Source organism: Falco rusticolus, chromosome 3 (assembly GCF_015220075.1).
Source record: "Falco rusticolus isolate bFalRus1 chromosome 3, bFalRus1.pri, whole genome shotgun sequence".
Lineage (NCBI taxonomy): Eukaryota > Metazoa > Chordata > Aves > Falconiformes > Falconidae > Falco > Falco rusticolus.
In genome coordinates, this window is record NC_051189.1 from 71,192,642 (window position 1) to 71,216,838 (window position 24,197).

General features: G+C 40.5%; 1 protein-coding gene across 2 annotated transcripts in view; it reads right to left on the reverse strand.

Moving 5' to 3' along the window:
- The window catches only part of TMEFF1 (transmembrane protein with EGF like and two follistatin like domains 1), a 130,655-nt gene that overhangs the window by 24,055 nt on the left and 82,403 nt on the right, over positions 1-24,197 (reverse strand). For both annotated transcript variants that reach the window (XM_037381933.1, XM_037381932.1), the window contains exons 4-5: positions 19,699-19,725; positions 8,248-8,344 (exon numbers count right to left, since the gene is read on the reverse strand). In XM_037381933.1, coding sequence (XP_037237830.1) covers positions 8,248-8,344; positions 19,699-19,725 — 124 coding nt within the window. The remainder of the gene's footprint in view (positions 1-8,247; positions 8,345-19,698; positions 19,726-24,197) is intronic.

Consider the following 24,197-nt stretch of genomic DNA (forward strand, 5'->3'; position numbering starts at 1 on the left):
TGTTAACGCAGGACTGCCAAGTCCATCACTAAACCATGCGCTTAAGCACCACACCTACACGTTTTTTAAATACCTCCAGGGATGGTGATTCCACCACCTCCCTGGGCAGCCTGTACCAATGCTTGACAACCCTTTCCATAAAGAAATCCTTCCTAATATCCAATCTAAATCTCCCCTGGCATAATTTTTGGCCATTTCCTTTTGTCTTGTTGCTTGTTATCTGGGAGAAGAGACCCACCTGCCTAGAACCTACTCTCATTAGCTATTGGGAGCAATAAGGTCCCCTCTGAGTCTCCTCCTCTCCAGGCTGAACAACCCCAGTTCCCCCAGCTGCTCCTCATGAGACTTGTGCTCCAGACCCTTCACCAGCTTCGCTGCCCTTCTCTGGACATGCTCCAGCACCTCAATGTCCCTCCTGCAGTGAGGGGCCCAGAACTGAACACGGGATTTGAGGTGGGGCCTCACCAGTGCCGAGCACAGGGGAATGATCACTGCCCTTGTCCTGCTGGCCACACTGTTTCGGATACAAGCCAGGATGCTGTTGCCCCCCTGGGCACACTGCTGGCTTATGTTCAGCTGACTGCCCACCCCCGCCTCCCAGGTCCTTTCCCCCCAGGCAGCTTTCCAGCCACCCTTCCCCAGGCCTGAAGTGTTGTGTGGGGTTGTGACCCAAGGGCAGGACCCGGCACTTCTCCTTGTTGAACCTCACACAGCTGGCCTTGGCCCATCGGTCCAGCCTGTCCAGATCCCTCTGCAGAGCCTCATTGGTAAATGATGGAGAGCAGCTTGGTGAGCTCCCTGACCAGCTCCCTCAGTACCCTCAGGTGGATCCCATCTGGCCCCATCGACTTGTGCACGTCTGAGTGGATCAGCAGGTCAGTAACCATTTCTCCTGGACTGTGGGGACTTTATTCTGTTCCCCCTCATCCCTGCCTTCCAGCTCAGGGGGCTGAGTACCCAGAGGGAAGCTGGTCTTGCTGTTAAAGGCTGAGGCAAAGAAAGCGTTACGTACCTCAGCCTTTGTGGCAATGTCCCTCACCGCATCCAATGAAGGATGAAGGTTATCTTTGGCCTTCCTTTTGTTTCTAAGATATTTTCAAAAACATTTTTTGTTATCTTTTAGGCAGTAGGCAGCCTGAGTTCTAGCTGGGCTTCTACCTCTCTAATCTTTGCTTTGCATAACCTTGTGACATCCTTATAGACATCCAGAATTGCCTGCCCCTTCTGCCAAAGGTGGTAAACTCTCCTTTTTTCCCTGAGAAATTTACACAGGATTACGATACCCTTTCTTAAGAGTATCTCCATATGATATACCCTATAAAGGTAAAAAAAAACCCAACAACAAAAAAAACCCACAACAAAAACAAAAAAAAAGGTGGCTATGGTAAATGAGTGAAAAAGTGGTCAAAAGAGGCAAGTATAAATTAGCATGTTGTATCTCAAACAGACTAAATCTTTCCCTGGAAGACAAACTAGATAGACAAGACAGACTGGGATTTTAGAATTTCCATATTGGTATTTCTAAGTCTTAATACTTGGACTTCTGAATTTCTGGTTTGGCCATTGTGAAAACAGACGCTATATAAATTATAGACCAGTGGAATCTATGTGTTGCCAAGACACATTTACTTTTCAAGAAAATCTCATAAAATATTAATCTCAAAAGGTCTATGTGGGGATCAGTTGTCAATCTTTCTTGAAAATCTACATTATGAGTAAAAACAGATCTTTAAAAGCATAGTGCACTTATTAAAAAAAGACCGAATGTGCTGAGAATTTAATTTCCATATTTCCTCTGTTAAAAAGCAAAATATATGTAAAAGTGAGAAAATGACACATCTGAACTTTTACAGTGAGGCTATTTTTCAGCTAATGATTTCTTTATCAAAGACCAAAAAACCCCACCCCAAAACAAAAAAAAAAGGAAGAAAAATTATATTTATTACAGCCATTTAGGGACAGAAGGAAAGGAAGTTTGTTGCTGAGCATGGTATGGAGGACAAGATGATCACTTCAATGGGGCCTTGGCAAGGTGGAGGAACCTCCCAAAGTCTGAAGATGAAGAGAAAGCCACAGGACAGATTGGGGGTGGACCGATGGGGAAGCAGCTCTGCAGAAAAGGACCTGGGGGTCAGGGGAGCAGCAGGCTGGGAGGCTGCATCACAGGAGTGTTGCCAGCAGAGCAAGGGAGATGACTGCTCTCCTCCACTCAGCACTTATGAAGTCCCATCTGGAGCACTCTGTCCAGCTTTAGGACTCTCCCAGTAACAGCAAATACTTTGAGAAACTGGAGAGGGTCAGTAGCAAGCCACTGTGACAGGTAGAGGGCCAGAGTGTGTGCTCTGTAAGGAATGGTTGGGGGTACTGGGCTTGTTCAGCCTAGGGAAGAGGAGGCTAAGGAGGTTACTGACTGCTGTCAATGGCCTAAGAGGGGTTATTGAAAAGGCAGAGGGAGGCTCTTCTCAGAGGTCCACAGTAGAGGGGCAAAAGACAACAGTTACAAGTTACGGTGAGAGAAATTCTGACTGAACACAAGGAAATTATTGCTCAAAGTGAGAGCAGCTCAGCCCTTGAACAGATGCCCAGATGCCAACTCTCCCTTTGGGGAGATGGCCAGGCCTCTCCTGGTGAAGCCCTTGAGCCACCTGAATGAACTATCCCTGGCTGCAGTGCAGGGAGTGAGCCTGGACCAGACAACCCTCTAGAGATCCCATCCAACCCAAATTATTCTACAGTTCATGGTTTTATTCTGGATATTATTTTCCTGAAGTCACAACATACTTTAAAATGCCTTTTAAAGCAACATTCCTTCCAACACTTACTAGATGTTGGCATGCTGTTTTACTTGGGTATCTAGTAGTGCTTTGGCACATGCTGGCTAGGCATGCAAGAGGAAGGAAACACGCCACACAAAACAGTGCAAGAGCAGAGGATATAACTCCTCATAAGCAGTACTACTTTTTATGTTGGAAACATACTTCACATTTGAAGAAAAAATGTAAGATGAAACGCCTATTCTTCAATTGATTCAATATATTTAAAATGTTGATATTAAAATAGTATAAGTATATATTACTTATATTTACTATTAATGTGATGTATATAGTCTTTATCTTTAACATATAGGTATTAAAATTTTCTTCCTTGCTCTGAGCATGAATTTTGGTATGTGTAAGAAGAAACTTATGGAAAAAAATGACCAGATAATAGTAAGAAGCTTTGAAAACATATGGAAATCAGGACCATCTGAAAACTGAAGTCTTATGAAGAAATATATATACTTAAGAGCCCACCTTACTAATCACAACGTCAAGAACACCCAAATCCACACGTAAATCTATTCTACCAATTTATTTCCCAGTACCACAAGTGGCTATTGCAAAAAAATAAATCAAAAAAAGTTGTTCAGCTCTCAAAAGACAGTAAATAATAACTTAATTTTCAATCGTATGCAGTAAACTGAGGCATCATGTTGCTTAGAAGCTTTATAAAAATCACACTGAACATTATTTAACATTCACTTGGAATCTTTAATAGCCACAATAGTATTACAAATATTTATATACACTGCTTTCTTTGAAGAGTTAAGTGCTACACTGATGAAAAGTATTTTACAGCCACATCTGTTTTCATTTGTTTTGCATTCATACTGTATTATTTTAAGCGTTTCAATATTATCGGTATACTGTCCGCTGACTGTAGCGTACTGATGGGCTGATCTGTTTGTCACATGAACAAACAGTAGAACTGAAAAGTCCAGGGTATGCTAAGAAAAAACTGCAGTCTGGATACCCCAGAGTACATCAACAGTAAACCATATGTGTTTGGATTGGTGCTCTACAGGACTTTCCCCCATCAGCTTGAGGTGGCCTCAAGCTTTGTGTTGCCACTTTCATCTCCTATTCTCAACTCAACTGCATTTCCAATTCAAAATTCCAAAGGAAAGCACACAACCAGCTCCACACTACCTACATCTTTAGGTTTCTGGCCAGTTTCCTGCACAAAAGCTTAAGTTTATCAACCTCTCATGTACTTTTTCACTCCCCTACCACATGTTTTGCACCATTATACATAATATATTGCCTTTTCAACACAGCGGAGAAAGGTTCTGACCAGAGAGACATTGTGATGGGCAGGGTAGGCAGGGAGGTGCTGACTGATCAGTCTCAGGCAGCAGCTTTTCCCATGACGTACACAACCTATGTTTCAGTTTTGTTGCTAAAGGAGGAAATAAATCATTGCCCGATCCACGTGAAACCTGTGTTCTGCATTCTGTTACCACAGACCTACAGAAAACCACTGTATGGACGATACAGCACAGTATGCATTTATGCACCTTCAGACTAGTGTATCCTCAAGTGATTTTCTATGCTTTTGAAAAGCCTGCCCATAAGCTAACAACTCTTTAAAGTACTTGTAAGTTGTATGAGAAACGAAAAATATATAGAGAAATATATTTCTGTGATGTTTCCTCAACTTGATTGCTTTTCCATTTATATAAAGAAATAACGTACTGATTTGCAAACAGTTGAATATTAATTTTCTAAGTATGACATTCTGTTTCTGACAACCATCTCCTCAGACTTTATTTCTTTGTCTCAGTCCAGCTAAAAATCAAGAGGCAGTAGAAATTATAAAGTTGTTTATATCTTTGCATTCAATTTACTATGTTTTATAACCACTTCTGGTTTAGACAAATGTTTCAAAGAAATCAAACAAAATGAAGATACAAATCTAAAACTCTGTGCAAAGCCTGAATTCTTCAAACTATGTATGATCTTGTGTAATAAAAGCATATGTAACAACTTTAATGAGAGAGAGCCATAACGCTTTAAAGCCAAGCATGAAAACTAAAAATTTGTAACTTTTTCAAAGGGAAAAAGACAATTTAAGATCAACAAAAATTTAACATCACTAACTTGTAATATGGAGTGCATCTTAACTGTGTACAACTGAACCTGATTAAATTTGCTTTTAAAAACCACCAAGCTTTGGTAACTACACAGAATCACAGAATAATTGAGGCTTGAAGGGATGTATAGAGGTCACCTAGTCCAAGCCCCTGCTCAAAGCTGGCCCAGGGCTGCTCTGATCAAGTTCAGACCATCTCCATGGACAGAAATTCCGTTGGCTCACCAGACACCATGTTCCAGTGTCCAACCACCCTTATGGTGGAAACGTTTTCCATTATGTGAAATTAGAATTCACCATGCTCTGACACGTGCCCAATGTCCCTCACACTATCACTGTGCACCTCCAAGAAAGGACTTGCTTAGAGATCAGCAAGTCCAACTCTAAAAATCAAGAAGTGCCAAGTGGTCTTGCTCCTGCTTCTTTGTTGCAAGAATCATCCTACAGTTTTCACTGAAGCTGTGAGTTGCTATCATTTTTCTTGTGGGTATCCCACATCTGTCCAGTCCCAAAAGACAAATCACAGTCTATATGGAATAAAACTGTCTTTATCAGGATCTTTCCTTATCAAGAGAAAATAGGCCTATCTGCACTCCAGGCTGTTGCAGCTGGCCTGTTAGCAGGTCCTGAGATTTCTGATTAATGCCCACTCATTTACCTCAAACCACTCAACACTTTGTAGCATGGATATCTACCCTTCCACCAATTCACTAACAATTTTATTCATAATTATTAAAACAGGAATACAGATATTGTTTTGCTTCTTGAGAGCACTCAGAGCAGAAGAACTTGATATTTGTAAGGTCTCAGATTGCATGGCTTGGAAAAGAGGATAAAAAAATGCATAATTGTATATCTACTCTTTGTATCAGAGGTTATTTTATTAATATGGCTTGAGATTACCTACTGAACATTAGGAAATAGTTAACTCAGTTACTGTCATGAAACAAAATCTTCTTAAAATGCCTTCTGTAATCATGTGGATCACTTTATTAAGTGTTCTAACATCACAAAGTGCAAGCAAGGTCTACTTGTCTGCTTAAACACAACTAAATCTACTTTTTGTTTGTGGTTCAGTAGACATTATCCCACTGTACAAAAAGTTAAAAAGAAAATCAGGATAGAATATTGTTATGAAATTAGGGTATTTGCATGATTTGCTAGAACTAGGGGTGATAATGGTTATAATATGGCACAAAATTGAATTAAATAATAATATGAACGTGAAAAGGTACTTGTGCCGCCAATGATTTTATATATCATGATATAATTTTAAGAGGTTAAAAAATACGTTAAAACCCAACAGGAAAGGGAGTAAAAATAAGGTGTAAAAAGCTTTCTTAAAGGGTGCTATACTAAATTTTCCCAGATTTCAATCCCATCTTGTGTCTGGCAGATGAATAACTGTTTTGATTTTAGGAAAAAAAGAAGCCAACTCCTACTTAAGCGTGTCTGTGACTTTCCATGAGCGTTTTCAAAATTAACCTTGTGAAGACAATCTGTGTTAACAGAGCCTGCCTTAATCTAAGTCTAAACAGTCAGCAAATATCACTAAAGCCTATTATAGTGGTCAAAAGTACTGGGGAAAATATTTAAATTATTCAGGTTGGAAAACTGACAAAATGGAAAAAATGAACTGATAGATTGCAACTAACCCTCATGGGCACATTTTGTAACTTTTTAGTATTTTCCACATACATTTTTTGTTTCCACATATATTTTTTAATGAGGACTAATTAAAGAAATCTTAGAGGCAAAAGAGCACTCTCCTCCTATTGTCAAGAAGAGGGAGCATAGCTCCATTTTATGTGAGTAGAGAATAAATCTTCCACTCTCATCAGCTTTCTCCCGCTCTCTTATAGATACTACACAGCCACAGGAATGCCAACTCTACAAGTATAGAACAAATAGGCAAGCTTTTACTGAAGTTGAATGCTTCAGGATTTATTTTCCAAAGCCAAAAGCGCATCTCAGTGCATATAACAAACAAATCTATACCCATCTTGCCAGTCATAAATGAAACAGACCAAGGCTATATTGCAGAAAATTATTAGTATTATAAAAACCAGCTACAGCTCATTTGTCTCTCCAGGAAAGAGCAAGCCTACTTCTGTAATATGACATTTTATGAAATGTGAAGTATCATGCTAGCATTCATGAGTACTATTACCATTTTGGCTTCCCTTGTACACTATGATTTAATCTTAAATACATATTTTGAATATTAGTGTTAAGCTGCTTTACCGCCTGAGATGTCCTCATGCCGATATCTTGTAATAAAATCTTGTGCAATTAAGACATACTTCAACAAGAAATGGATTCCAGTTGGAAGAAAGGAGAGGAGTGATGCTCCCCCGATTAGCGATGTTCGGGCACTGTTATTCTGAGATGCCTTCTGTCCATGTACACAAAAACATACTATTTACACATCTCTCGAACACCTTCACACACTGCCTCTGCAGCTGCGACCCCAGCACCGGCCATCAGCCCAGACCCCAGTTAGGCTTCTTCCATACCAGTGGCCACTGCCAGGACAATAGTTGTGGGGAAAACAAAGCCCCATCAATTAGATGGGACTTCTTTTACCTCCTAACAAACTGTAATGCCTTGTGGGGCTGTTTAAAGGAGCCCTTTCCTCCATAACGTCTTGCCCCTTCTGACAGCCACACAGAGCCTGGACAGCCAGAGTATACTCTATCCATCAAGTACCTTGAGTAGGGAAATTGGGTGCATCTGCCTCTGTGTTATGGATTGTCTTTAAAATCTTCTTGTTTCTTGATCTTTCGTTTTGAGCTCTGACAAGCAATTGATATTTTTCATCAGTTTTCCCCTAGGTGCATCTAAGAGGTCAAGCAGCACAATGAGGTTGGAAGAAGTGACTGGCTCAGGTCACCAGTTCAACTTAGTGTTTAGGTTCAAGCTTTGCACTGATGGAAACAACTGCCTGTAATACTTTATGAACAAGCAGAACATAGAGTAAAAAAAAAAAAAAATAATCAGGCATGAATTATCAGTATTTATTTTGCATTCCTCTTTGGTTTTGGTGGGGTTTTTTTGTTGTTGTTGCTAGGGTAAAATAAATCAACGTCCTTTCTTTGAAAAATATTCGACAAATATTCTCTAATACACCTCTCTGTTATTTTCTCCCGTTACCTCACAACTGCAGATGGTTTGTTCTTTACAGACACATATCAAACACATTATAGGACAATATTAAAGCTTCAGTTAGTAAGAACAAACATAGTCAAGTAGATATCATGTACTTTTTAAAAAAAAAATAATTCCCTTTTTGTTCAGTGATTTTGTTTGATATGTTAAGTAAAACTTAGTACTTACCCAACATTTTCTGCATCTTCATCACACTCAGCCCTATATTTGCAAACTCCACATTTTGAATGTTTTCTCTGAACTTCTGTCCCAGATCCTTCATACTCTGAAAAAAATAAGCTATTGTTAACAGAAAGCATGACTTTCATATTAAGCTCCTATTTTACTTACCTAAATCCATTTGCCTTCAGGTGTATTGTCAACATGAAGTTATCATATTCTGAAGCTATTAACTTTGATATCGCTCCCTTTCTCAAAATCAGACAATTGGAGGTTGGTAGAACTGTACCAGTGACAAGAAAGCCTCCCTGAAAACACTAATGTTTCATTGATTGACTCTTCCTTTATTCTTATTTCAGTGATTGCTATTTATTCTCGCCCCACTAGATACACAACCAGCACTGACATGTGTTCTAGTCACATTTACTTTTAATTGGCACTGGTAATGTATAAAGTCTGTGCCTTTTAATGTCCTTGAATATCAGGTAGTGGGGATTTGAATGCTGTTTTCTTTGACAGCCTTTAATTACAGATATCCTTATGCAAGGTTACTGCTTGCATTTTCTCCCCTTTTTGATTCCCAATGATGGGATTAGATTATGTTCTTATCTCATATATGCTGTGGTATTTTTTCCCCGATTACTCTGTTTAGTTGTACAGGACTAAAAGAAAAAAAGTTTTTTTAACAAGAAACTGGTAGAAATGCTATATACCCTAAAAAGTGAAATTAATGTCTCAAATATTCTGATCCTAAAAACATCTGCACCAATTTTACTGTTAACATGGACACCAAAACTCTTCACCAAGTGAAAAAGAAAGAAACTGTACTCTTACTGTTTCATTACCATTAGTCACTCCTATTTTTGATTTTAACATGGTGATGAAGGAAAGAAGGAGAGCTAGATAGTTGAAAAGAAGGGAAAGAACCACAGAAATCTGCAGAAGAAGTTGAGAACCAATTAATGCACTGCAGTATCGTGGTGGTGTACGGCTGACTGTACAAGGCTGTTGGATGGACAGAGATCGAAGTGATTCCTTTACTCATAGCAGCTTTATGTGCTGTAGCAACAGCAAATCAAACACCACCAATTAAACAGCTACATTTATATTCTTTACATGTAAATAGGATAAACAAATCCACAACAGTCCTTCCCAATTTTCCTGGACCTTGACTGAAGGAAATTTCTCCCTCCTGCCTGTGGGACTGCACTTATAGGGAGAATAGTGCAGGTGAGACTCTCAAATTAACTTTTGTCTAAAGTATTGTATGCATTTTTCAAAGATTAATATGTATCACACAACATTACAAAATTCCTGCTGTAGAAATTCTATCACCACTCTTATTAAGTTGCAGTAGAAGTAATTTGCTTTTATCTTTACAAATGTACATCTTATTTGATTTTTCCTTCTTTCTAGCTACCACATTCCTATGCCTGTGTGTGGCACCCTAAAGTGTCCTTTAGTGTCGGATTTCACTTTTCTATATCAATAAATGATCCCCTACAGTTTGAATAAGTTAAACAAAAGGCTCAGCTTATGACTTTTGTTCATTGTATTTCCATTTCTGTTGCTGTTCTTATAACCCTCGACACCCTTTCCCAGCATGATAACACCCTTCTGGAGTTATGGGTATGAGACAGATTCTGGACAGACTGCTCCAGAAGAGTGTCATCAAAGCCAAGTATGATCTATGATATTCTTCAGTTAAAACATCTATACAATTATATTAATTTTTGACCATTTTTCTGCACTGACCATTATTATTATTCACCTTATTCCCCAATGAGTCCTTTTCAAGGTCAGCAGTCTGTGGGAGAGAGGCTGACATCAAAGAAAAATTGCCTGGATCTTGGACTCTCTACATATACCTGTTCTCAGACATTAAAATCCTGCCTGCTTGTGCATACTGTTAGCTCAGTGACCTGTCCTCTGTCATCCAGAGCAAATCAGTACCAGCTGATTTGCACTCAGGTCACCAGTGGAAGGGGTCACAAGGCCAGGAACAGTCCCTAGAAACACTCATTTTTGTAATGATTCCTTAAAGTTTAACAGTCCATTGATTGGCAGTGGTTTTGCACATCAGAGGTGCGCTGCGTGGATGTTGTGCCCTCTAGTTATTTAGGCTTGAATGAGAGATCGCCTTTGAGAAAGGTTATGGTTTTGAGATTATATGCTTACATGTTGTAAAAACACCTTTCTTGGAAAAATAAGGTTTTTTCAAAAGGGAAATTTCTCAGTAAAGGTTTTTCATGAACCTGTGATGACTGGCATTAAGTATTTTCCCCTCCTTTAGTTCTGTCCTCAGCTGATTCTTCTGCCTTCTATTCCACTGCTTTGCTTCTGATGGATGCCAGAGTGAGAGGCTGTAGACCCCCCGATCATCACATTTATTTTCTCTCAAAATATTTGTACATTATTTCTTACTGTCCTACTAAAGAAAAAGAGACAAAAATATCATTGTCAGCCCAGGCATTTCTTCATCACCCACTTTTAAAGCTTTCTGCTGGTTACAAAACCCTTGTCTTCAACATTTGGTGCTTAATATCCTTCTGTGGTACTGCTAGCACGGAAAATATTTTATCATATCCTATATATACTATCTGACTTGACTACAAATACAACCAGAATGCTTTACAGAGCACTTTCACTGCACTATTAGCAATTCAATTTTGTAATGGAGCAAAAAAAGCAACATATACACACACATGTGTGCACATGCCTGCCATTCCTCCTGGACGTTAGTTTTACTCACTGTGAATGCCCCAGCACCTTTTCATTTTCATAAACAGTACTCCACAATGACTCTTTCATTGTTTCTATATACTACTCAGTGTAAACTTCTCTCTCTCTTCTCCACCACCACTCCTAAAATTGCTTTCTCTGCTGTTTTAAATTAGGTTTGTTTTAGAAAAAGTGTGGCCTTTTTTTCTTGATCAGAACTTGCTGGACCTCATGTATATAGAATTATTATATGCAAACAAAATAAAGTACAGATAAATATGTGCAAATCAAGAACACCTGTACTAATAATTTACACCTGTCAATGAGGTGTAACACAGATGAATGTTTATTCATGGAACATTACCAAATTAGGTGACAGTCATCTGTAAGTTTTAGAAGCTTCTTTCATTACTAGCTGCATGATGTTTTAGTACTAGCAGCATGAGGCACTGCATATAATTTAGACTGAAGTCCTTCAAGAAAATAGAGCTTTTCCCACCAATACAGATTAGGCGAATACTGTTTTTCAGCCTGAATTGGTAGCAGAAACTTTCAGTACCCCACTTATGTGCTGTTAAAATAAGTTAACCCATTAATATTTCAAAGCCTAAGTTTCTCTGCTGCAAATGTCTCCAAATAGGCAATGCATCCCTTGACAGATCACCCCTCCCTTCTCCTTTCTCCCCCACATTTGATTGCTCCTAAATAGGTTATAGCCATTAATTTTAATATTCCAATCAATCAGATCTTCCCTGCAGGTTTCAGTAATAACAATTAGGTCAAAATATGCTCCCAAATGAGCAATTCAGGCTCCTCTTGTTTATTATGCAGGCTTCTAATATTGATGTATAGATGATTACGGAATTTCTTCTCCTCACTTCTGTTGGTATCTTGATTAATTCTTCTTTGACATCTTAATTTCATGTTGAGCGAAAACTCATTTCCCTTCTCCTTTCAGCTTCTTTTCATGTTTCAGGGCAGCACCCCGTTAATGCTCTGTCCTTCAAAAGAAATGAGGCACAAGGATGGGATCCATGACTCCCAGCTGTCTCTCTGAGCTGCACTGCTCCCTAACACTTCTCCTTTGCAGAAGATGACCAGCTATATCTTAGGAGCTGCAGGGTAGCAGCCTGCAAATGGACGGCAGTAGCTCTAGAGGAATTGGCCAGCAGTAAATTGCTTCCCTCAGCAACTCATTTGTGTGTTCCTACAATGATAATATGTCTGGGTTTCTGCTGAGGGCTTTCAATCAAGCTTTAAGCAAAAGCATCGGTCTGTGTCAAGGTGGAGTTTGGTCTGCTTCAAGGCATGGCCTGGAAAGGGGGCTCTGCTATACATCTGTGTTTATCACTGTTCACAGTGAAGTGGGGGGAGTTTGTGGAGAGCTGCAACTACTCAGTAGCCATGAACGGATGGAATAAACATTCTCCTGTCGGGAAAGCCCCTCTGAAAACCAATTCCTATCTATTTCGGGACTATAGTGATTTTTGCTGTATCTCATGGGAACAACTAATCTCTAAAAGATTTTACAAAAATAGGAAGGCCACAGCAAACTGCCTTCTGCACCCAGAAAGACCCCACAGTGATCAGGCTTTGATTGCCTCAGTACAGCCAACCTGGAAATTCCCCTCTAAATACCACAGTCCACAGCAGCACACATTATGGGTTGCAGTTCACTGAACAGTTTAGTTACTTATCCACTCTCCCAATAATATTTGGGGCAACTTTAATGACACAGTTAAAATGGGTGGATCATACGAAAAACCAATATTTACCAGTGTGGAAGGTTCTGTTCTTTTATCCAGCTAGCCGGCTGGCTTAGAAGCAAAGCCTGGCTTGGCATAGCCAGTGATCTACACCTGGCTGAAAGATACTTCCCCTGTGCAGAACAGAGTGTACACTGCAGCTGCAAGCATGCTCCAGTGAAGATACCAGCCTTTAAAGTTTGATTTTGCAAGAAGGGGCATTACAGGTTTAACACAAGGATGCCTGGTCTATTTGTGACTGAGGTGCCTGGAGGAGGGAAGCTCAAAGTTTGATACCCTAATCACAACCTGGCCAAGATGATATGTTTGCCCAGTGGTTACAATGATGATAGTGTGTGCACTTTTAAGCAAAGGGCTTGAGCACGTGCACTCTAAGACTCCCTACCATGACACTACACTTTTTACATGTGAAACATTTTACCCATCTGACAACTGTAACTCCCATTTTGCTTCCATGCATACGGCACCATGGATAATGGTGGGGAAAGCTGGCATGCTGAGAGAGCTGGATCTGCTTTTACACTGCAGGACCCTTTGGTTCTGAATACCCATTCATTCCACTGCCTTGCTTCAAATGCAGCTAACTCCTTTTCCTCCAAAGAAAAACAAAACAACTTCAGGGAACCACCAGGGAAATTATGCATGAGTGGATGATGGTAGAAAATGGAAATGACAAAAAACTCACCAGACAACAAGGGAGGTGCGTCCCACAGTTTCATGAACACTCTGAATGCTGTTCTGCAGGCCTTGTTCAGGCTGCATGAGATGAACCTGCCCTCATTTGCTAACTGCATCCTGCACAAGAGGCAAGAGGAATCTGTCCTTCCATGCCTCCGGCTCCAGCATCTTTCTGAGCAAGCTTCAGCCTCCCCGAAAACCCTGCCTACAATAAGTTTTCACCAACAGAATGTCTGAACATGCAGGCCTTTTGCCTCTGCCTTGCTGAACCTTTGGTGAAATCTTGCAAGAAGTAATTCTTGCAAGTTTTAGCTCAGTGTTATTTTTACCTACAAGAAGTAGGATCTCAACTGAAATAAACAGAAATATTTGAAGCTCGAGTGATAGTCAGTGACAAGCCAGGTCACTGGTATTGGCACTTAAATCTTTCCAAGTTGCACACCATTATAGAAATATGCTAAAAGACATGACGCTACCTCCTATGCAGGGTGTTAATCACCATCAAGTTTCTGCAGTCATATTAAAATACATTAAAACAAATCAGTAGCATTATTACAAATTAAAATAAAAAATATTCGAGGTTCTAAACTGTGTCTGTTTATACCACTCTGACTGTGCGACAATTACTGGATAAGTGTTGTCCCCAGTGAGGAGAAGGAACAGATGGCAGCCTGCTAAAAAGCACATACTGTATATCAATCTATTAATTACTAAATGCAATCTGCTAGATGTTCATCGCAAGATACTTTAGCTATTATATTTCAGAGGGATTAGAAATTCAAAACAAATTATTGTAATAATAGTTAACTTAGCTATATGTATTGCAAGCATGTTATTTCCTTAGTTTAAAAGCCTGAAATGATTGGGTGCCATCTGTCTTAACTACCATTACATCTTTTTTAATATCAAGAGTGCATTTTTCTTAGACACAGATAAACACTGAACAAAAAGAATAAAAAAATTAATGTTATGGGCATACTAGGACACTTAGAAATCTTACCATTGTTGGTTGATTACTAGAGCACAGAACCTGACTTTTACAGGGCACTGATTTGTCTCTGAGAAACTGGCTTGAAAAGTCATTATCATTTGTTAACTCTTTGATGGTTCACATAAAACATGCTGATGGTTTTCAACACATCCTTGCACACTCCTGACTATATCACAGTCAACATCACAGCTGCCATTTCCTGCAGCATCACATAGAGAAAGTAAGGACTATCATCTGGAGCAAGAGCGAAAAAGGCCTTTATTTGGAGGGACATGGGAAGAACAGCTCAGAAGTTTTCCTTTACCAAAGATGGGACCTGTGAGCTCAGAGGAAATAAAGTTCTCCTTCAAACGTTATTGCACTATGCCTGGATGCCAGATGGAAAGTACTACCAAAAAAAGCCTTATGAATAGAGGACTACTGCCAGACAAAAGCAAATCATCTACGTCACCAATACCTTTGACCAAAAAAAAGCTTTGTCTTCAAAAAGCTTTCCTTCAAGAATCAGTGTCCCCATCTGCAGTGAACCAAAATTTCTTCCAATAATGTAGGATGTGATCATAAATTGGAGCAGAATTTAAACCAATGGCTCCAATTGCCCTTTCAGTCATCTCACTACTAGCTGGGTAACGTCGTGGTAGGATCTTCCTTAGAATATTTACAAGGACAATGGCTTTAATGCATTCATTAATGTCTTCTGAACATGGAGGCTACTTCAGCTAGATGATAATACTTCTACCTCACTGGGAGTCCTGAGTGCCAGCTCTTTTTAGGGTGAGAGCACAAGATCACCAAGATGATTGATTCTTTTTAGAACCTCTTGGCTAGTATCAAGTTGTAAAATTGAGGGAAAGAAAAATGTGTTTGCACATAGTAAGCACCCTGAAGAAAAAATTGTAAAAGCTCATCCTTAGTCACATTTATATAAACCTACCAAAGTTAATCTTCCTGAGGCTACTTGATTGGGTCAACACAGTTCTTTTTACAGGGAAAACATGGCAGCTTCCACCAGAAATAAAAACTTTAAATTTTTGTTAGAAAGAAAGAAAATGTTTCATGCAAGCTAGCAATCTACCTCTTTATGTACATGTGACAGCTTGAGGATCATTTTTTGTGCCCTATCTACCAGTTATGGAAGTACATCCAGCAGGTCAAATAGTGTTGCAATTTACAACTGGCAGAGTTGAATCTGAGCCTTAACTTCTCTTTCACTAGTTCTGCCTCAAAATCTATCAAATCACTGTTTAAACAAAGTGGATCGGGAGCAATTTTATGACTGTATTTTTCAGAACAGGGAAACTGCAGAATGATTCATGTAAGTTAACAGAGGGAAGCCCATGTCTTATATGCCAATCTAAAGGATCCCACCGACTTCAGCTGTGACTTCAACTAAACTAAGCAACTTTTTTGGGTCTCAGTCATGACTCTGTGACATTGCTTTCTGTAGGGGTGAAACATAATGGTAGAGTAATGAGGGGTTTGAAATTTCTCTAATTTCTGAATTAACAATCCATACTCTTCTTAGAAGTGACTTCAGGATACCCATTGCCACAAGTGATCAACAGCTTGGTTTCATAAGTGCAATTTTTATTATGCTAATTGAAAGTTCAGACTGCTAAAATGAGTAATTTTATTACAACTCTTTGTTAATACTGCGCCGTCAGAGCATAGAAAATGGAAATCGCTTATGCAGAATGTCAGAGGGGAATGAGACAATTATATTACCCTTAAAAATTATACTCCATCTCAGTCAGGCATACTGAAAAAATTCTCCCACTCTTAATTCTTTTCCTAAAATCTAGTATCTTTGAAACAGTAAACATGATTTGGCATTTAGCAATTTTGTGGCATATGACAGTTTCTAAGGGAAGACATTGTCTGAAATATTCTCTGAGGAAGAGGACTTCTGTTGGGTTTTTAATTGGTTCTAAATCTACTTTTCTTTTTTGACATAAAAATTAATGCATTTAACATCATACAGTTTGGGAGTAGGAGGGAAAATCTGCATCAAGTCGAGTTTCAGAATCATTAATGAGCTTGTTCTGTGTCTGGAAAATGAAAGAGAACAGTGTGAACCAGTAGCACAAATCTCAGCTGCATGTGAAACAAGCAGTTAATTTCAGCAGTGGAGACTGTTACAGGCAGAGCTATAGCAACTGAAAAGCACAGCTCCGATGCTTTCCCAGTACTTTCATTCACAGTTAAAAATCTACCAGCAAACAGTACACCTCCTGCACAGCAATCGTAATGCTTCCTGAACATATACAAGTAGCTGTACTCATCCACTCCCTGTGTGCAAGCATCACTGGTGCATACACAATCACACTAATCGTGTGTTTAGGAAACATAGCAAACACTGATTCTGTGATTAACATCTGGAAATGTAAATCCTGGGAAGAAAACACAAATCTCTAAGCTAGCATGTTTGCTCACTTGCTGGCTCTCTCTCCCCTCACTTACCTTGTTTCTCACAAATCTCACTTATCTCATTTTTCCACTTCCATTGCTCCTTCTTTGTACTTACAATCAGTAGCTATAACTAACCCACAGGGCACAGAAGCTCCCCATGCAATTTGGTTCCCATTTGTGCACCTGTAGTCAAGAGCATTGATATCAGACTATCAGGTCTGGGTGATTACTGTATCTCAGCATATCCCAGCTGCCTCCAAAAGAAAATGGAAAGGGTTGGGTAAGGTGGGAGCTGTGCTCTAGTCAGTTCCATAGCTGGAATAACCATGGAGGCAGGACAGTGGTGTGCAGGAAGCACCTCTACTCTGCAGGTCACTCTGTGCCCATGTTCCTGTCCTTTCCTCGTCTGGATCCCAAACAATGCTATCCAAACAACCTATCCTCAATAGGTTCAGCATTCTTTTAGAAGCTTAGTTTTAATTCTAAATTCCCTTAACTTGTAATAAGTCTTTGATGTTTCTAATGTCTCCTTGTAACCCTTTTACAGTTACTTGAATAATGGAACAAAACCAATTCCAGATACAAGAATATTGTGGGTACAAAGATATCCTTGAGTTTCTGGCCAGAACAGAGTTTAATAACCAAAGCAACAGTGGATTCCATCCTTTGAAGGATTGTTTTCAGACACAGAAAATGACTCAACATGCTGAAGGCTAGCCAACTGTTCTGCAAAAATGTTACCCAACACCCAGTGTAGTGAGGAAGGTAGATAGGGACAGTACTAATTCAATGTGTCACAAGTATCCAAAAAAAAAGAAAAAAGTGCCAAGAAAGATTTTAAATTTCTGATTGTTTAAAATATTTTTTCTGTCTGAAATTAAGAACTAAACCCAGTTGTTTTCATACTGAACAGAAGCAAGAATGCTTCAGTTGGCCCAAAGGCACTCAGAAGAAAGCCAAATAAATGAAGAGCTAACGTCACAAAACTGCTGGGAGAGGTAGTGGGCATGTTGTCCCTTCTTTGTTCAATACCCAGTCAGTGCAGATACTCACCTGGGGCCAAGGGACCCAGATTCAATTCTTTCTGCCTGAAGTGAAATGAACCTATGTTTTCCTCCTCCCAAGACAACACATTAACCACCACTACAAGGTAGTGTGAAGGGACCACCAAATCTCTTCAACTGATGCCATTCTATTTTGCATAAATAATTAAAATTCACTGGTACCCTGAGTCGCAGCTAACAAGGTCTTTTCATAGCATGCATCCTTCCTCCAGCTAACTTTGTCCCAGGCTCAGTGAATATTTTCAAGTGAGAACAAAACCAACTGCAATGACAAAGGGAGACCCATTCTGGATCTCTTTTACCAGGAGAGGGGGGACCTGGGTTCAGTCTCCTGCCCCAAATCAATCGATGAGTGTATCTGAACATGGACCTTTCACCTCTTCAGCGAGCAGCCTAACCAACAAAACACAGCATGTTCTGGCCTACTTTACTCCAAATTGTTCATAAAATTAACCAAAGAATCCCCACATCTGTCAGTTGGCTGCCAATCTCTTCCAGACCACGTCAGTAATGTTTACAAGGGATTTTAATGGGGATTTTTGCATCCAATTGGGAAATACTGGAAAAAAAAAAAAATCCCAACAGCATTCAAACATTTCTAAAACTGCTCCAAAACCAAAAGTCAGACACGGACTAAATTACTGTCATCTGTCTCCTATAAGAACTGCATAGCAGTTCTGAGGCAAGCAACGTTTGGTTTGCAGCGAGCAGCTGTAGTGGAATAACAGGCTGGGTAACAAATACGGAAGCAGAAGCAAACAGAGCTGGGGAAAAAGTGTGATGCAGCCTCAGGAAGAAGAGTTTCAGAAGAAAGTCACTAGTGAAGGTAAGAAGAGGCAGTGTCTGAGCAGAAAATTGTTCCTTCAGACACTGCTCCAAAAGGAAACAAAGGTGAGAATGGCCATGTGCTAGCAGCAGCCCAGGAATTACTTACAGCATCTTATTAAAGGGGAGGAAGATGCCCCCACTTCACTCAATACAGGGGGAGCTAGCTCCTGATTTTTTTTGAACGTAACTGGTATGTTTAACTACACGGTGATACCATTGATTGTTTCCCACAAAATCACACTGTAATGCAGCTGTACAAGGTTTCTGATATTTTGAAACTCAGCCCCCTCAGTATGAACTGCAACGCTTTTTTAATACAAGCAAAGCTTAAAAGCAAAATGGCTTTTCCTTGTCTGTATGTATCTAAATCTCACATTTTTCGTTCTACATGTATTCTTGCTAGGAGTATCAAAGACAGAATTAAGATAATTTTATTTTTTTTAATCCTTGGAAGAAAGTTAAGATGTGTTCAAATATAGGAACACTTCTACTAATATCAGCTGTGCTACATTTCCTCTTTGAATATACAGCTTTAAACAGAAATATGCAAAATATTTGATTAAAACGTATCATAATGCAACCATCATATATTTTAGGCAACATATTTGACCAAGGATAAAGTGATAACTAGATGTTGCAGACACTTTTTTTTTTTTTCTTCTGCATTCTTTTCTTCAGTAAGACATTTATTGTGAATGGGCATGTCCAGAAGCAAAATACAGGTGAAATAGCCTTCTAAATACTACACTATAGTACTGGCAACAAGTGAAAAATTATATAGGTCAAATCTGAAAGAACAACGTTGGTCAAATGCACACTACAACCTATTCCTACACAAATTCTGGTCTGAGATGGTCAGATGACACTGCAACATTAAAGCTTATTTTTAAGTTGTCATGATTTTTCTTTCATTTGTATACAACAACCATGTACATACATCTGACACACACATATAGTAAAAAAGAAAGACCAAAAGTAAGTATAACTGGGGTTTGGTACTCACCTCCTTCTCCTGACCCAGAGCCATTATCTGAAAAAGAAACAGAGGGGAAAAAAAAAAAAAAAAAAAAAAAAGAAAGCAAATGAAAATATTGTTCCAGGAGCAGCTGTTTGTTCAGGAACTTGTCAATGTAAAACATTACACAGGTGTTACATTTCATGAGCCAGGTGTAAAAACAAACATCCCACATAAAGTCTGGCATCCTTTAATACAGTTTGTCCATGCTTACTGTGCCCTACTCTCTCTCACCTCTGTCAAGATATTTTTAGTCAAGGAACAGCATCATTCAATACTGACAATTAAATTGCTTTCATAGCCTTTTTTCAACTGTTAGAAATTCAACTTTGTCAAACCCAATAGAGATTAAAAGTAGAGTCTGATTTTTGGATATTTTTTTTTTCCTCTCTGGCCCTGGGAGTGGTACATGAAGGAGTAATATATGAATCTCCTGACTGCATAAGTACCTCCAGAAGACAACTAATCCTCAAAGTAGTTGGCTTAAGTCATGCAATGACAAAATAGCTCCCCTCAGCTGAGTTAATCACTTTGTATAACGAGGCTGTCCTGGCTTCAGCTGGGATGGAGTTATCTTTCTTCTCAGTAGCTGGTGCAGCACTGTGTTTTGGCTCTGATGTGAGAACAATGTTGATAGCACACTGATGGTTTTAGTTGTTGCTGGGCGATGTTTGTGCTAAGTTGAAGACTTTTCAGTTCCTTGGGCCCTGCCAGCGAGAGGGCTGGGGGGGGGCACAAGAAACTGGGAGGGGACCCAGGCAGGACAGGTGACCCGAAACAGCCAAAGGGATATTCCATTCCATGGGACGTCATGCTTGGTAAATAAATTTGGGGGGTTAGCTGGGGCCTGGGGATTGCTGCTCGGGGACTGGCTGGTTATCAGTCAGCGGGTGGTGAGGAGCTGTACTGTGTATCACTTATTTTCCTTTCTCCTTTTTCCTTTGGATTTTATCCATCCTGCTACCTTTCCTTTATAACTGTTATTGTTGTTATTGTTATTATTATTGTTCTTTCCTTTTTATTCTGTTTAAATTGTTAACTTGTTCTTATCTCAACCCTCCAGTTTTACATTCCTTTCCGATTCCCCTCCCCACCCCTCTGGGTCGGGGGGAGTGAGTGAGTGGCTGCGTGGTGCTGGGTTGCCGGCCAGGGTTAAACCACAACAGACGCTCTAACAGCATAGTTATTTCACTGACATTAGACTGACCGGACTAGCATCTGATGGGTGACAGCTTGTGGCTGCATCCCCTTTGCATTAGCAGTTCAAGTGTCAGCAGGACTTGAGCTTCCTCACCACCCCAGGCCAACAAACTCCACTTCGAGCATTACGGAACCAGCTAGGGATTTCGTTTGGGGATGTGCATCCCGCTGGGCAGCACTGCACACAGCGTCTTTAGCTAGCACAGCAGTAAAGACAAGCCCTTAAACACGCTCTCTGAGTCACAAACCTCCCTTGGTCTTTCTTGTTCAAAGGTGGTGGAGAGGAGAGGATGGCAACTACTGTCAGTGAATTATTCCCCACCCCCATTAGCTGGAAGATGAGGAGAGGAGCAGAGCACACGCTCAGCTCATCCCACACCTCTCCTTTCATGCCTGCTTTGGTGACAGAGAAGGCATCTGAATTCATTTCCACAGATCTGAAAGAAGGAGACCAGACAGAGAGAGGAGCTGGGTTCTTACTTCCACATATAAGCTTGTTCGCATCAGAGGAAAAGCCAAACCCTCCGTTTGCTCAGTTCCCTCCCCCTCTTTTCTTTAAGCAGCTATACTTCTAAGAATAATTTCCTCTAGTGTGTGGATGAAAGTGTGAAATTCCACGTTACTGGGACACTTCACACATTAAAAATAATCTGTCACATGGAGTATCAGGAATAGAGAGGGTTTTTTTCCCGCACCTAAATTTTCCTTTCTTTCCTCCTATACCAATATTCTGTATCTAATAGACTGAGCTTATTACCTTACATGAATGTGAAAACAGAAGGACTCCTGTTTCATTGATATTGACCCACTTTACCGACAAAGCAATCCCATATCCAATGTCACTTTCGAGTCACTGAGAAATATGCCTTATGATGCAGTATTGCTTCATTAAGACATTTGAAGGAGTATAATTTACTTATATGAGGAAAATATACAGGCTTATTTGTAGTGGTGAAATTGTGTCAAAAGCTGTTCTGGGGGAGAGAAGGCTGACATACAAACTCGAGCAAGTTCAACTTGTAATTCATGTAAAAAACAAAGCCTAAAATGTCTCAAAAAACTTGGCTCATTCCACGTTTTTATTTCTAATTCCCACACTGACTGCTTTCCCCGGCTCGTTCAGCCCTGAGGTGAGGAACACCGCACAGTTCCAGCTTGAGGGCTCCAGTTACGCCACGAAGTGCGTATGCTGTGTGGCAGGGCAGGTACCATCACACAGACAGGACGAGCTGTAACGAGAGCCACATAAATGATAGAGTTGATGCTCAGATCACACGTCTCTGTAGATCATTGGCTTGATACACGAGGTCCACGGGTAAGTCTGTCTCCACTTGGCAGGACATCATAGTAATGAGATAGATCCATTCCTGTTTCTCTGGGCTTTCAGGTCTCAAGAAACCTTAAAAAACCTGTCATCCTCTATAACACTGCACTGCTTTCAACCTTTCACTGGGAGCTCCTGTCTCCCCTCTGAGCCTGGGAGCTGTGCTAGGACTCTTGTCTCCAGGGTAACCATGCTAAACTGAGCCCGTGCTCCTGCTTTTTTCTGAGCCTTGGCTAGATTTTCCCAAGCAGCTGCTGGTTAAAAAAAGTAGTTTTTTGCAAGCTCACTTGGACAAGTGGCCCTGCTCTTTTCAGGCCCTTAACCAATTCAGGATTTTTCAAAGTGCTCTCCATGCACCAAAACCTGGCAAGAAAATGCCCAAACAAGTGAGGAACCTGGGGAGAAACAGCATCCCCCACAGACACAGGTCAGTAATTAGAGTGAGTGACTGACCTCTCTTTTTACTTAAGCCACCCTCTTCCAAACAGACTAATAAAAATATGCTTATACACAAATGCATGTGCCTTCTGCTGCAAGCTGCTTTTATCTGTGAAGGGGTTTCTTTATAAAATACATAAAGAAGCGCCTGGATCAGACACAGCATACGAACACTCTAAGCAGTAGGCTACAGTCAGAATCCCATTTTTATTTGGTACTCTCTGAAACAGAAGCCATTTCTGTACCATGGATCTGCTTTGTTGCGGAGGCAGAAGGTATAGTCCCCAAACCAAATGAGCCTGCAGCCTCTCTCATTCAGGAGGGATGCCTTTTAACACAAACTAGCATGAAAACTGAACCCATCTCTTCCCCATTTAAGGCAACAACTCCAACCTGCTAAGTACAAACAGGAGGACAAATAGGCCACTGACAAATTTTAAGCAAGCAGACCCTGCGGCTTGATTCGCATGAGGCAGGTGATCCAGCCAGCACCTCAAGAGCAAACCTATCCGATCCTGCACACAGAGAGCCAGGCCAAGATATGCCAAAACACTATGCCTTCTTTAGATCTGCGTAAGAAACAGATCAGCAGCTATTGTTGTGGGCAGAACAGAACACCTCTTGACACATTCAAGGTAAAACTGTACACCATTCTTCAGGAAACAAAGCCAAAAAAATGATGTATTTGCAGAATTTAGGTATTGCAAGGCTCAGCTGTTGGCTGAGAAGGGATTTCCAGCATCTGAACTTTGGCACGAAGAGTTATTATATTCTTTATACCCATGTCCTGGATTTTCCCCTAAGCCTTTGGGATACAGCTGTGCTTTTTCCAGTGCAAAGACAGTATGTGTCACTTCTTTGCATTAAGCAGAAACTGGTCTTCCCACACCAGCACTCTAGAAACTTCGCTGAGCAAGTCCTGGATCACATTAACCCTTTTATTCAATTGACTTTGGTTACTCATCTTACGAGACAGAACTGGAAGACAGAAAGGGCAGCTGCTATCTCAGCTCCTACTTCCCTGTTAGCCTGGATTTCCTGGTTAACAGAGCTAACAAAGCAGTCCTCTCCATGGTGGGACAGGGCAAGCTTACTGCAGCTTAATCCTAGGTACACAAGAGTGCCTATAAGTAAAGTCTGGATAAAAATCAAGAACTTGCTACCAAAGAAGACCACCCTGATCTACAGTTGACACTAGACATAGCAATGAGAGCAACATTGAATTGCACAGGCAGAGTTTTTAACTTTCCCTCTTTCCTCAGTGTGGTGTAACTCTTCACCAGCTCCTACAGCATCTCCAAGCAGCTGTGCAAGGACCAGCACTTTGGAAGTGATCTGAAATCAGCACAGCCTACTTCAAGCCATCGGCCAGACCAAAGACCATAGCAGGCTCCAGCTTCCCACTGCTGGCAGCAGAGCAGAGCTCATGCTGCTGCACAAAAGCAGTTTCTGGAGGAGCACACCAGCTCAGCCAGCCTGTGCTCCCAGCAGCAACAGCTCAGCCCTCCTCCTGCTGGGTTTGTGC